General features: G+C 36.3%; 1 protein-coding gene and 1 long non-coding RNA gene across 2 annotated transcripts; one reads left to right on the forward strand and one right to left on the reverse strand.

Annotated features, from left to right (window-relative positions):
* Positions 1 to 1,405: 1,405 nt before the first annotated feature.
* Positions 1,406 to 13,546, forward strand: LOC142102195 (homeobox protein otx5). Its single transcript, XM_075186902.1, has 5 exons — positions 1,406 to 1,622; positions 4,714 to 4,763; positions 9,368 to 9,588; positions 10,647 to 10,798; positions 11,624 to 13,546. The coding sequence occupies exons 3-5, from the start codon at positions 9,492 to 9,494 to the stop codon at positions 12,245 to 12,247; spliced, it is 873 nt and encodes a 290-aa protein (XP_075043003.1). The 5' UTR covers positions 1,406 to 1,622; positions 4,714 to 4,763; positions 9,368 to 9,491; the 3' UTR covers positions 12,248 to 13,546.
* On the reverse strand, positions 5,679 to 6,950 carry LOC142101490 (uncharacterized). Its single transcript, XR_012679027.1, has 2 exons — positions 6,648 to 6,950; positions 5,679 to 5,797 (listed from the first exon to the last, which is right to left on the reverse strand). It is a non-coding gene; the product is annotated as an uncharacterized LOC142101490 (long non-coding RNA).
* Positions 13,547 to 15,557: the final 2,011 nt, after the last annotated feature.

The following is a 15,557-nucleotide window of genomic DNA, read 5'->3' on the forward strand; positions in this document are numbered from 1 at the left end:
AATTGTCAATAACCGTCTTGAAATGAGGTTAATATTTGACAATTATACCATTTTCAATAAAACTTTGTTACTGCAAATGTTTTCTCACACAAAAGTCCTGCACAACCCTTTACCACAATAGTAAAATAAAGGCAGGTTTGAATGATCTAGAATCACTTTTAATTTGTCTTTAAATGAATATTGTGGTAATAAGTCTGCTCAATTTCATTCATCACTGTTCTTTCGCTCCACGCTGCACTGGTCAGATGTCATGTCAGTAACATTCCTGACAGACCGATACAGGACTGATGCTTATTACCAAAAGACAAGATATGTCAGCAGACGCCGGACACACACTGGGGACTAGGGAAAAGTATGAAGGCATCACAAGCAGTTATATTGTTATCATTTTTGTCATCACTGAAAACTATAAGATTCTATAGCTTGAGAACAGTTTATCTTTAGTTTTATCACTAGGTTTCCTAACATATAACAAACGAAAGTATTATTTTAACAGCAGACTAAAAGAGAAACAGCTAGCGCCTGAGTCATTAAGGAGAACAAAGCAAAAAAAAAAAGGAGTAACTTTGCACCTCAGGGAAACCATGTTGCATTGGAGGAGGAAGTAAATTTAAAATGTGGGGCATAGGGCATGTCCTAGATGAACTTTGGTATAAACTATCTGGTAAATATGTCAACTGTTTAGTGAACAGATAAAGATAGGGGGTCATTTACTTTTAATGCATTTAGTTGCAAAATTTCCACAGAACCACAGCAACCAATCAGGAGTCAGCTTTTATATTGTTAGACTATAGTTGCTATAGTGTCATTTTTCCACCTACATGAAATGTTAGCAAATGAGCACTAATGAGTGTCAGCTCTGTAGTCTACTACTCCTAAAATAATCTGATTATAATAAAACAGCACACATAAAAAGCCCACATATATGATATTTATGCACTGATCATGTACTTGCCGTAGACGAACACATGTGATGTACATACAATAACCATAGACATATCGGTATATATATTTTAAGTAGAAGTAGAACAAGTGACAAATATTATTATTATATTCCAGGAAGGTCAGTACAATATACTGGTGCCAGATAATACAAAATATATGCTACACTGGCAACTATCTGGACCATATGGGCACTCGCCCGTTCTTAGAAGCCACCACCTGCCCCCCAACGTCCTACCAGAAAGGGGACCAGATCTGTCCACAGGGACATCTGCCCAAGGCCTCACAAGGGAGTCTAAGTGTCAGCATCCTGTCTGGGGAGATAAACACTAATTGGTCCCGGCATGTCATCTCTGGGATTAAGTCAACACACACAGCACACGCGCCAGGGTGGGCATTGTAGCAAAGTCACCTCCATACTAGACCTCTCGCCCTCCCCCTAACCAGTCCACCTCCTTCTCACCCCCAACCCACTGCCACACTCCTCATATTAACCAGTGAAATTCACACAATGCTCCATGACATCACCGCCCCTCCGGCTTAAAGATGGTGACCCAACTATCTTTGGTGATCCTTATTTTGTACTGAGGCCCCTCATCTTGCAGCTTCCTTCTGTGGCATCCTGAGCAAGACACGCACCTCTACCTGCTCTCCTGGCTCCCTGTCCGCACTGCTCCAAGGTAAGGCTCCCGAATCTCATTCCTCTTTCAGTTTTCTATCCGCAGGATATCTGATCCAGATTTAAAACAGAGAGGTTTAGCCATCCTGATAAAATTATGACTAATGATTTAAAGTCCTTACCCCGATAATACAGCTCTGCTCCTCTGATCTAGATTAACTTCTTTATGTTTGGGGTCAACAGCACGGGAAATAAACACAACACAAGGGTCTCTTTATCCAGAGACATCTCTTTTCCGACTAACACTCACATATCCGTGTCCTGCAAAGAGAAATCTGGAAGACAATGCACTTGGAATTCAAAGAACCGAAACTGAACTAGATAGATAGATAGAGAGATAGATATTATTATTATTATTATTATTATTATTATATTATTAGCCTTTATTTATAGGGTTCCACAAGATTTCCGCAACGCGCCGTACAGAATACAGGTAGATAGATATATATATATATATGAGATGGAGAGATAGATAGATAGATAGACAGACAGATAGATAGAGAGATAGATAGATAGATAGATAGATAGAATGATTTTCAGTATATTATTTAGATACTTATTAGAAGGGTTTGGGTACATATGTAAACTTGGAACACTGCTGGTTCATTTTAACAGGATAAATAGACACCAAAAGTAATCAATTCAGTGCTAATATACCAAGCCACATAATTTCTTTCTTGTAGCGTTATCACTTAGATTACAAGCGCTTCAGTACTGTTAGACATTTAAGTCATTATAGCAGTTATGTTAGTTGGTAGTTCGAAGGTATTTTTCTATGTTTTATACACACACACACACACACACATATGTGTGTATATATATATATATTATAAGTCAAAGATAATAATATTAATAATATATATATATATATATATATATATATATATATATATATATATATATATATTGTATAGAGAATACCTATATATAATAGCTAGAATATTAACTGTAACTTACAGGCAAAATCATTTTTTTTCATCGCTTCAACTTGTCCTGTCCTATCATCGTGAGTTTTTATTGGAATTTTTGTATTTTTAACTCATACATGCCAAAGTCCTAACATGTTTCTAACAAAGGATCCGGTGTTTTTTTTTTTTTCTAAGAAGACATTGCCTGTGGTACCAAATCTGTCATTAAAATACCCTCCCACTGCGGGAATTTCACTCTACTCCACCATGTGCTCTGACAAACCCCCGACACTTTATCTGCGTTCATCTCCCTCAGCCAGAGGACAGCACAAGTCTCACTTTTAAATCCTTTTAAGACATGCTGAGGACAAGTTGGGCTTTTGTTCTATGTAAGTGACAATCTCACTGTTTTTACCAAACTCTATAACTTCTTGTCTTGTAATGAGAAATATTCAAGAGTCAGGGACGGATGTTAGGAGTACCCACTTACTAGGCTCTTCTGTTCCTCTATAATACAGACATTTTCCCATTTGCTTCAGTTTATATTATAAATAATGCTTATATTTTATGTTTGTTTGGGACAAGTGGGTAGGTGATGCTACTTACTAGTCCTTTCTCCTTTATATATTCACATCTTTCTTTAACAGTTAATAAGATGATCAGATATGGATTAATTAGTATATGGATTTTTTATGAAAACTTCTGCCAGTATTGTATTCAAGTATTAGGGGCATATTTACTAAACTGCGGGTTTGAAAAAGTGGAGATGTTGCCTATAGCAACCAATCAGATTCTAGCTGTCATTTTGTAGAATGCACTAAATAAATGAAAGCTAGAATCTGATTGGTTGCTATAGGCAACATCTCCACTTTTCCAAACCCGCAGTTTAGTAAATCTAGCCCTTAGTATCTTGCGGTATATTAGAGTAAGTCAATAAGAATAATAATCAACAAACACAGTAACACAGGGCACTAACACAGAGCAGACAAAATTCCGAAGAGCTTGCACTTTAAATGGATGTATTTAAAGTAAAAGAGAGTAGAGGAAGGCATCTTGCCAAGAGAGCTGACAATCCGATAAAAGGATATATAATAAACAAGCAGCATAAAGAGAGAGGCACAGTCCACAGAGTGTTTAGTCAAAGTTTAATGCATTTGGGCTCTATCCGCTGCTGCTAGTGGTTCCCACTTATGTACACGGTATTCTACCAATTGGTTCTGGCTACCAGCTATATACATATAGAGTTCTTCTGAGAATGTTAGCAGTGTATATGGTGGAAACAGACATGACCTTTACCATCTTCAATTCAGAGTAACGAAGAGAGACGTGAATATATACCTTTTAATCCAAAGGAAGGACGTGGCAATCGCTGACAATCTAAAACGGGTAGAGCTGGGGTTATAGCCCATATATCTTACAAGTTTAAAGCATGAATATAAAATACGAAAGCAGCATAGAGAGGTAACCATATTGCCAACAAATGCTAGAAAACAACATTAATTTGTAATTATCCACTAAAATGACAATTGAATGAACAGAAAAATGGAAAGCAGCCTATACGGCGGGAAGATAACACAAAATCCTGCAATCTAATACAGTGATATAAAATATAAAAACAACAGTTTAAAGGATTTGCCAATCAAGCTTCAATAGCTAAATGGGAGTTATACCTAGCAGAGCTATAATCGCTAATTGAACAAGAGACAAGTGACTCTTATTTTCAGAGCATACAACTTAATATATAAAAAAATAACAGTAACACAACAGGTAGAGGAGCACTGTCGGATAATAAACAGTGCAGCTATAAGACTGATGTGAAACTAGAGGCTAAGATTGTTTACAGAGCCAACAATCTAATGCATAGACACAAAGGCACTGATGGAGCCTAATTAATAATAACTATATATATATATATATATATATATATATATAGTAATCAGTGGATGACTGTAAATCAGGTGGAGGGTTAAGTTGCCCTAACCCCCAGGACAAAGCTCCTCTATGCTGACATATTAATCCCAATGTGATTTGTGTTACTCAGCCCATTAACTCTGCGAGGTCCATAGTGCAGGTGACTCCTGTTACTACGTCCCACAACGTGTAGGGATCACACTGGTACTGAGATCTCCTGGTACTTTTATTACAGTTTTCTAAACACGGCTGTGATGTTGTGCTTTGTTGCAGAAAACAGCAAGACTGAGTATTACACTCACGGCTGTCGGAACCGGTGCAAGGTATGTACAATCTTAACCTAATTCAACTGCGTCTGCAATATCAACAGAAAAGAACAGACATTTATAAAGGGACAGACAGACATACGGCTATGGCTCTGGCAGCTGGGGATGGGCAACTCTCTAATTATCAGGGGCAAACTGCTTAGCTCTAATAATTTGGGATGGTCTTTTGTCTGTGTCTCACTCCACCCCTCCCTGAGAGGGCCAAGTTAATCTGTTGTAAAGATGGAGAGCTGATGGGTGACTTGTGGAATGTGTACTGATTTTAATTGACAGTGTATTTACAGTAAGCCTTAACATTTCCCTGTTACAATTAAAACAAATGGTCAGAATACAGCCTGGGTGAGACGTCAACTCACACATGTAGCATAGAGAAGTTCTGAAATTATCTACATAGGTGGGAACAGAGGGGAAACATGCAGAAAATGCATTAAAAAATCAAGAAATAACATCTAAAACAATGATCGCTGGGAAAGAAAAGCTTTTCAGAAAAAGAAAAAAAAAACAAATTCACAAAAAAGTAATAAGATCCACAAAACAGAGAAATAGTTATAACAAAATTATTCCTAATAAAAATAAAGCAAATAAGATAAATGAAAGTATAGACAGCAGAAAACGAAACAAAACCGTAAGAGTCCCCACACCAGTAAATTCTCCTCAACCCCTAGTGTAATAAACTGAAACCTAAAAATTAAACATAAATATGCTTTAAAGCCCTAATAACAGAAAATACACATATATCAACACTTGTTTTTTAAATCTAATGTATTTATTTACTAAACATTTATTTTCTGCAGTTTAATGGAGTAAACGTATTACACAGAGATTAAGCAGAAAAAGCACTTAACATTTTGCAAGACATCAAATAAGAAAACACATAAAAATAATATATATTGCACACATCAAACTTTCCTGTGATACCTACTCTTGATACTATTTAATATTCAGTACAAATGGCATTAGCAGTCAATATTAATCTAGCTGGCGTTGGCTTGCTTCAGCAGGTATTAGACCGTGGTGACAGTGATCAGTATCTATGAATAACAATTATGAATAAATTATTATTATCATTTATTTATAAATATTACACAGCGTTGTACATTGAGGGGATCAAGATACAAACACATTTACATACATAGATACAATACAGATATTCCTACAATAGAATTACATAAAACAGAATGTACCGATAGCTCTGCCAAAAGATATGTACAATCTATAGGGTGTGGGGAACACTTGGTACATAAGATAGCCACGGATAATAAATGTTTCTATTGTTCATATATTATTAGATTCTTGCAAGCAATGATCACTGGACAATGGCATAGGTAAATAAAGAGGGAGATCACAGATGCCCAAAATATGTTTTTAGACCAAACCTACTAATCGAGATATGAAGAATATCTTTTGGGCCTGATTCATTAAGGAAAGTAAAGCAAAAAAAAAAAAAGGAGTAACTTTGCTCCTGGGCAAAACCATGTTGCATTGGAGGAGGAAGTTAATATAAAATGTGGGGACAGATTTATAGTTGGTGCAGGGCATGTTCTAGATCAGCTTTAAATTTCAGTGTAAAAATCTAAAAGCTATTAAAAATAAAGTATTTGTGCGCTACATGAAAAAACAGACAGTATTTAACTTATGTACAAAATAATAAACTAATTTGCACCCCTTGAATTGTAAAATGATTTGTCCAGGAACAAACTTACCCCTTTTTTTTGCCTTATTTTCCTTAATGAATCAGGCCCTTTAACTCTATTTGCGGGATAATGTGATGAGCATGGATATAAACATAGGCTATTTTGGAGAAATGGGAAGTTTGCATCTCCCCTGTCAGAATCCTGAGTGGGATGTAATTATCTAGGTGTAGGTGTTAGGAAACATTACCTGGGCTAGCTAGCTTAGCTCACTCCACACTAATCAGTCAGATATGGGGACTGGGTCAGTATGTCTATAGTTACATTCTTTCATATGGTAATTCTATCAAACAAAAGTGAGAATGAAAACCCATCCGTGAGTAAGGGGTGAGAGACATGAGAGAGAGGAACAAGAATGCGACAGCCAAAATCAAAAGTAACATTTGGTTATTGTGACAGGGCATGGCAATTTTGTGATTCTAGTATTAGTAAACTATAGCTCTACATTTTTTAAGTAAATTAGAGTTACTATAATATTTACTGTTTTGTTATGTTTAACATTAACACATGTCCTGTATAATACGAGACTTGCCTTAAAATGTGACCAGGCCACAATCCCAGTACGCCAACGTTCCTTAGAATGACACAATGCAAAACTGCAAATGGTGCTTTGATTAATCAAGCACTAAAAGAAAATAGAAATCAAACAACACATTTCAAGGCGCCAGTAGGACAGGAAGGCTCAGATCCCAGAAATGGACTGAAAGTTGTACTTTGCGTTAATTAAATCATTTGGATTGTTTAGTCATTAGTTAGCACATATCGCTTTGCTTTGATGCGTCATTTTCACAAAAAAACACCACCCAAATGATGGAGTTTAAATGTGATTTGGGCACTTTCAATGTTAAATAATGAAGAGGATTCTATCTGATATCTGATTAGTTCTATGTTATGCAAAACTTACATATCTATTTAATTCACACGGGTTGAAGTTCTTATTAATATAACCATGAACTGATGTCAAAATCCACACCTCATTGGCTAATATACTATTATTCCCCAATATCAGGGCTTAGAAAGTCAGACAAAATATTTGCTTCCTATATCAATACTTATTTTAAATCAATGGAAATGTTTTTTGTAGGTTTTTTTTGTTGCATGTTTGGCAGATGCAAAATTGATCTTCTTGTGTTTTGATACCCGAGTCCTAGGGGTATATTTACTAAACTACGGGTTTGAAAAAGTGCGGATGTTGCCTATAGCAACCAATCAGATTCTAGTTATCATTAATTTAGTACATCCTACAAAATGATAACTAGAATCTGATTGGTTGCTATAGGCAACATCTCCCCTTTTCAAACCCACAGTTTAGTAAATATAACCCCTCTAGTCTCTTAGTTTCATGATTATTTAATTGACAACATAAGATTAAATAACATTACAAAAAATATATTTTCAGCTTTATCCCTACAATTTGCTATATTTATTCATTATTTATTTATTTACTGTTTTAAAGTAATGCATTGCTACCTGTATGTCTTTGTATGTGTTTCTGTGGAGGAAATAAGTTACAGAGGTTATGAAACAAGGCTTCTACAGCAAAGCCTGTGTTGATATCAGTAACAACAACTAATAAAACCATATGATTGTGGTTCCCTAATAGATATCTCTTAAGATCATCATTTAACATTTACAAACATCATGGTGTTATGTAACCTTTTTAGATGCTTCAGTAGTAAACTTTTATTCAGGGAAACAGTATATGTAGCTTATTGCATATAGGGTACAAGAAATATTCAAGACTGAAGAGAAGCTACATTACTATAGATCCTATATCCTTGCCAGTAATTGTGAAGATTTTAGCCAATTACTAAGTATCATTGCTATAATGAGTAGTTTATTGCAGTCCTATTAAGTTGTGGTTGTATAGGGAATTTGGACTATTAGTTCTCACTGGCTGAAAGAGTTACAGACTCCCTGGGGTGAGAGCCTGAAGGGGGTAAAGGGAATAATTCTGAATATTCCCTACCAGATGTGATTCTGATGAAGTAAGCCAACAGATCCCTTATCTATGTTTACCCAATTAGCACAGTATTAACACACCCTCCGTGATTGTCATTGACACCCAAACAAAAAAGTGTAATAGGATATTAGCTGGGGAACACCTTACCCATTTTCCCCATGTTAAATAAATCCTTTTGTATCACCAAGATCTCCATGTGGAACCATTGTCCTATGTCATTACCCCCCTGGGGAACTCACTGTAAGAAGGGGCATTTGACTATCAATGGCCCTGGCTTCATTGGATGCTCAGTGTTTGTGAGCTTTACCCTATAAAATTTAAAATGCATTAAGGACAATGGGAATTCTTCTATAAAAGTTCCATTATGCTCCGAGGGACAGCCAATGTTTTTTGTATAATTTATATAGGCACCTGAAGCTCTACAATTCTCTTTTGAAATAGCGATGCGTCTTCACTGCTTCTGATAGTGATCTTTAAGATGGACAATGGGAAATTGTTGAAAATAAAATAGGTGCACTCTTTGAATATATGTCTACCCGATAAACTAGTTTTAAAATTTTTAATAATATGGGACTTAAAAGAAATGAATTAGGATATCGGATTGACTGGAGAAGAGGGGATGAGCAAATATGTTTTATTGAAACAAACTTTTATTGCCTCATTCTTAAATGTGGTTTATCCCTACATTTGGTTCTTGGAAAGTCTCCACCCAAAATTTAGGGGGAAGTGTGTCGGAGAGTAATGGGAGAGGTGGGGAGTGGGCGGAGAGTCCCTGACTAGCTTTGACTTAATTAGTTAGTGGTCTGGAGGGGGGGGGGGGAGCTTTTAAACCAAACATTGATCTCACCTGGACTCAGTATGTTCAGCCTTGCACACAGGGTATAGTGTCTGCTTTCTGGACCCAATCGAGCGGAATACAGTTTCAGCTCTCTCATGTTTGATTACAGGATTATCTAAAGGAAATTTGCAGACCAGCCTGACGAAGATATTTGTAAAGTAGAAGAATCTAAGAGGGTCTTGTCCTCTTCAACCACCTAAGCAGCTCAGGCCTCCTGAACCCCAAGTCTCAAAATGATGTCCTACATAAAACAACCTCACTATGCCGTCAATGGGCTGACATTAGGTGGGTCGGGGATGGATTTATTACACTCTGCTGTAGGATACCCAAGTAAGTTCGGTTTTATTCCGTTTCGTTACTTTTTTTTTTTTTTTTTTTTTTTTGGGGTAATTTGTAAATTGTAATTTTTACCATTTTTAATTTGCATAGGAATTCTGAGCAGGGGAGCAGCTAGGTACGGAAATATAAAATCTTAAGTGGAAAACAGCCAAAATTTAATGTAGATGGAATTAGGGGCTCAAATGGCAATATAATAATTTACACAAACTAGAACTTTGTGCAATGTAATTAGAGATCAAAACTATTAACAGCAGAGCTAATATTATAGCTATTGTAGATACCTTTAGAGAAAAAACTTATTTAGAATAAAATCAACTGCAAAAACTATAATGTGTTACTTTCTTAATTTTGGTGAGGAAAAAAATGAACAGTAAAAATAATATTTGCAGTAACTAAATACAAATAAAACACATTTTATATTATGTTTGAAAGCTTGCATTGTGTCTTCATGGCCTATACATCATTTTTACCAGTAAAAGATATTATGCAACAAATAATATAAAAACTGTTTTCAGTGGAGTATTTTGTTTCTGCAGAAGACATAACATTATATTACCGCCTGCATGAAAGTTTTACTTAACAAACATATCCCATTTTCATTTTACAAATCTCAATGTTACACTAACTAGAGTTAGTGTAACATTCTTAATGTTGTAATGCAAATGAAGTGTGTTAAAAAAAAGTCAAGTTCCTAGATTTAAATGAAATGAACATTGTTTTATCTATATTACTAACTAAAATATTAAAATAAAACATTGCAGTTGACAAAAGCAATTATATGGTACACAGAACACTGTTTTATAGACATTATACTTGGCAATATCAGCCCATAAAATGCAGGAAGTATTATAATTTATTACAGTGGGGCTGGGTAGAATTCAGCTTGCAAAGCTTCCCTTTTGTACCAGGGCACTCGTTTATATAATGTAGTGATCCTGGCACCGTTTTTCTGTTTTTGGAAACTGAAGAAGGCAGAAATAAAATGGTAACAATGATTTGTCACTTTGCCTTGTTTCATTGTCTGTTTCTCTTCTCATTACTAAACTTAGACACCCCGCGGAAACAGAGGAGGGAGAGAACAACGTTTACCAGGGCACAACTGGATATTTTGGAGGCCCTGTTTGCTAAGACCCGTTACCCTGACATCTTCATGAGGGAGGAAGTGGCCTTAAAGATAAATCTGCCAGAATCACGGGTGCAGGTAAATAGCTGGGAGACCTTTTCTACCAACTAGTGACAATGAATCAATGGGTGGTGCTGTTACAAGCGCCATAGAGGTTGAGGGATGTTTCTTGTAAGTTCGCTAGCTACTCCTGTTGGAAGAGTCGCAAATCCTAAACAGCAGACTGCAGGCATATAACCCCAAACATGTTTATCACTTGGTGAAAGGTGGGATGCAACTGAAATATGTCTATAAAGAAAGAGAATGTAAAAATACCGGGCCTGATTCATTAAGGAAAGTAAGACAAAAAAAAGGAGTAAGTTTGCTCTTGGACAAACCATGTTACAATGCAAGGGGTGCATATTAGTTTATTATTTTGCACATAAATGAAATACTGGCTGTTTTTTCATGTAGTACACAAATACTTGATAGCTTTATTCTTATACTGAAATTTAAAGTTGATCTAGGACATGCCCTACCCCAACTATAAATCTGTCATCACATTTTAAATTTACCTCTCCCTCCAATGCAACATGGTTTTGCCAAGGTGCAAAGTTACTCATTTTTTTTGCTTTACTTTCTTTAATGAATCTGAAGGAATATTTTGTCTGCGTCTCTCTATCTTTTTTGCTCTATTACTACAATGAAGCCAATTACATGGAAATCAAACAACATTCTGATCTACATACTGTATGAGGGAATGTAAAAGTGTTGATATTATCAATTTTACTGTCCGGTATGCTTTACATAGCACTGCACTCTTAGCCTGTCATATATAGTACGTTCTATAAAATATTTAATTTCATTCCATTAATTAACTATGTATATTATAACTATTTATATTCTCCTACTTTATCTCTGAAGGTTTGGTTTAAGAACAGGCGAGCCAAGTGTCGCCAGCAACAGCAGCAGAGCAGTGGACAGGCCAAGCCTCGTCCAGCCAAGAAGAAGACCTCACCTGCAAGAGAGACTAACTCAGAGGCCAGTACTAATGGCCAATATAGTCCTCCGCCACCTGGCACAGCAGTGACCCCAAGCTCTACAGCTAGTGCCACAGTCTCCATCTGGAGTCCAGCTTCTATATCTCCCATCCAAGATCCCCTTTCTGCTGGCACGACCCCTTGCATGCAGAGATCTGCTGGATATCCTATGACCTACAGTCAGGCCCCAGCCTATACTCAGAGCTATGGAGGATCCGCATCTTACTTCACTGGCCTGGACTGTAGCTCCTACCTATCTCCCATGCACCCACAGCTCACAGCTCCAGGTGCCACATTGAGCCCCATCGCCACTTCCACAATGGGTAGTCACCTGAGTCAGTCACCAGCATCTCTCTCTGCCCAAGGCTACGGAGCTTCCAGTCTTGGCTTCACGTCGGTGGATTGCTTAGACTACAAGGACCAAACTGCCTCTTGGAAGCTTAATTTCAATGCCACTGACTGCCTTGATTATAAGGACCAAAGTTCATGGAAATTTCAAGTCTTGTAAAGTAGGTTGAAGACTTCGAGATTGATCTTCACCAACCTCAATCAACCAGTCAGAGTTACAACAATGGGAAGATATCATAATGCACAAACTTTACAATGTCGTTGTCTCTTTTTCCATAAAAGAAACTACTGGTAGAGTCCTGTGATTTTGTACCCAGAAATTAACCTTTGATTTCTCTTCTCTGGCTGCAGATCGAGTTTTGTGTAACGATAAGAGATGGGTTATAAAAGCACTTTGAATTATGATAATTATAAGTTATAGTCATTCTCTATACCATATAGAAACCCTTCTTCTACAACAGCCAGAAAATCAGGGCCGTAATTAGGGCTGTGCGAGAGGGGCGACCGTCCAGGACGCGACGCTGAAGAGGGCGCAGTTTATGAATATTTTAGTTTCATTTGGTTAAAACTGAGGTCTAGGGGGAATGGCAGATTTGCTTCGCCCCCCCAGGTGCTAAAATTTTAAATTACGGCTCTGCAGAAAATGATTTCATTTCTAGGCACGAGGGTCACCAAAGTTTACATTGCATGCAGTTTAAGGCAGAGATCTCCAACTGTTACTGAAGTTTATAGAATGTAGGACAATTGTAGGGAATTGAGATCTAAATGCAATGATTTACATCAAACGTGTTTACTCTGGTGCTTTCCCACTTATATTAGAACATTTAATAAACATATATATCCTGGAAATTACTCAGGATATTGTCCACAGTAGCCATGAATTAATTGGTGTCAAATGGTATCAATTCTATATATTAAATTTATTTTTTATTGTGAAATCTTTAAATAAACATACAGCAACAAGGTCTATACCTGGTATATAATCTAACCATACACATTGAGACACCATTGTATAAAGTGCTTTGGCATTCTAACATAGCAAATAAACAAACTCCAACTCTGCCAGAATCACTACAGACAATGCCTTCTCTTCTCCAAATCTCAAACTTCTTCCCCTCGAGTTGTAAAATTCAAGACTTGTTAGAATACAACTCCAGGCCAACTATGTAAACCTGGGTGTATTTCTTTATGTACAATATTTTAAATGCAGTTTAATTTATTTTATAAAAGCTCATGGCCCCATCTAAAAACGTGATCCTTAAACTGGAAAAAACAGAATTGTGTCTCAGTGTTCCAACCTTTATTGTGTTAAATAATATAGTGCTATGTAATAGCTTGTGTGTCTGCAGTTGCAAATACTTGTTAAGAGAGGAGTTTGTCCCCCTAGATATGTTATATTAATTATTGTTAATTGAAAATGAGAGAACTGTGTGGATATAATTAAAATACACCGAACCACTTCCTGTTTGTTCATTGTATATCTTAATGCTGATGAACTGATGAATACAAGGTACATTGTAAAACAACAACAACAACAACAACAACAACAACAACAACACAGTGTTCATAGTTTAATCATTTATTAAAATATTGTTATGTCATTCTTGTCTTTCCTGAAAAGAAAAGCTGGATTCTGTCACTCGTTATATTATGCTCAAAATTAGTTTGTAAACATTTGGCAGACAGACAGTTTTAAATTGATTAATTAATGATTACCCCAGGACTAAGCCTTAGAGGAAACATTTTCACATATCTTGCAGAATGACATTTAAATGTAGCAACAATGCATTATAAATAGTCTATATCAATGATAGGCAATCTGAAAACACTTGTGGGAGCTGTGTGACCCTTTAACCTTCAAAAGGGTGGCACATTACGCTTAATTTCTGTAATAAGTTAAAACAACACATTTAAGCAAAGAAAGAGACACCTACCTGTAATAATATATCAGCAGGTATTTTAAACAAGTGTTACAAGCTATAGCAAACAAATCTGACAATAAAGCAGGATGGAGCTGAGGACCGCAGGTGTAGACTCGGAAGCCGCTTGCTTCCCATCACTGGTCTATACTTTTCCGTTTATGATACAGCTGTATGGTACAGCCACGACAAATTATAAAATAAAATATGTACTGCTCTTTCAATGATTTATGAATAAGAAATTAAGAATAGCAATCAGAAAAAAAGCAGCAAGAAAATGTTCTTGCTGCTGGGTACGTTCTGCATTTTTTTCCATTATAATAATTTGTTTATTTCAAAACCAGGGGAATAGGTGATAACGGCTACTATATAAATATAATAATAATAATAATAATAATAATAATAATAATGATAATAATAATAATTGTGTAAACAGGAGAGTACAGTTGTAGTTGACTATATTTTAGAAGTGGCAAACTGCAAGAAGTGAAAACATACATTGATTTCTTTATCCACCATGGTCATTTTCAAACAAATACTTAAAATAATCGGGCCTGATTCATTAAGGCACCCTAAACAAACGTAATATGCGTGCTTTTAAAAAACACGTAATTCGGGCATACGCACGTCCGTATTCAACTACAAGTGGATCTAAATAAACGTCTCTTGTTGAATACACGGCATATACGACACTTGCTGAAGAGAGACAAACACAACCCCCCCCCTATAAAATATATTTATCAGGATGTTATTAATGCCTGCTGTACATAAAATGCCTTTTTACAGTTGCTTCTGATTGCAAACACATGTTGTAGCATGCATACACAGCTGCTATTACTATCAATTGCCATTTGAGCCAAATTGAATCCTTAATATTTTGTGGTCCCATGTATGCTATTATTGGCTACTGATTTAATAGTACAGCGATCAACTTACTTATCCGGGCATGACCTGATCAATGCGTGCATGGTTAGACTTAAGGGACAGAATAATCAAGTTGTGTATAATCTAAATTCATGTTTAAACAATCTTTAGTACTGTATCACTGACAGCTTTTTTTGTGAAGAAAAGTCTCAATTGTTACTCTTATTACTGGAGATGCAGCAGTACTTAGTATTATCATTAACTACTTAACATAGCCTTAGTCCAGCTACCTGAGTAAATGGAACTAGAGAAGCTGGCCACATATTGGGTAATTGGGCCAAAACATTTGCAATGATAGATAAGGGTCCTACTGAAAGGGATACAATCGAAGGAAATGGTGAAAAATTAGGTAGAAGATGACATCTACCAGCCTGTGTGTGGCTGTAAAGATACTAGAAGTGGTCTGGCTTTTCTGCCCCAAGAGATAAACAACCAGATAATGTCACCCACATGTGTGTGGCCAAATTATGTGAAGATCCTGACATTCTCCTTTCAGGTCAGGTTGACCATTATCTGCAAAATTCCTTGTCTGTCTCTTACACAGTGGATCGGGACACAATGAAACATTTTTAACATTCTATTCTGTAGCAATGACAAAAGAACAAAGACCTATTTTTAAAACTATAA

Source organism: Mixophyes fleayi, chromosome 9, assembly GCF_038048845.1.
Source record: "Mixophyes fleayi isolate aMixFle1 chromosome 9, aMixFle1.hap1, whole genome shotgun sequence".
Classification (NCBI taxonomy): domain Eukaryota; kingdom Metazoa; phylum Chordata; class Amphibia; order Anura; family Limnodynastidae; genus Mixophyes; species Mixophyes fleayi.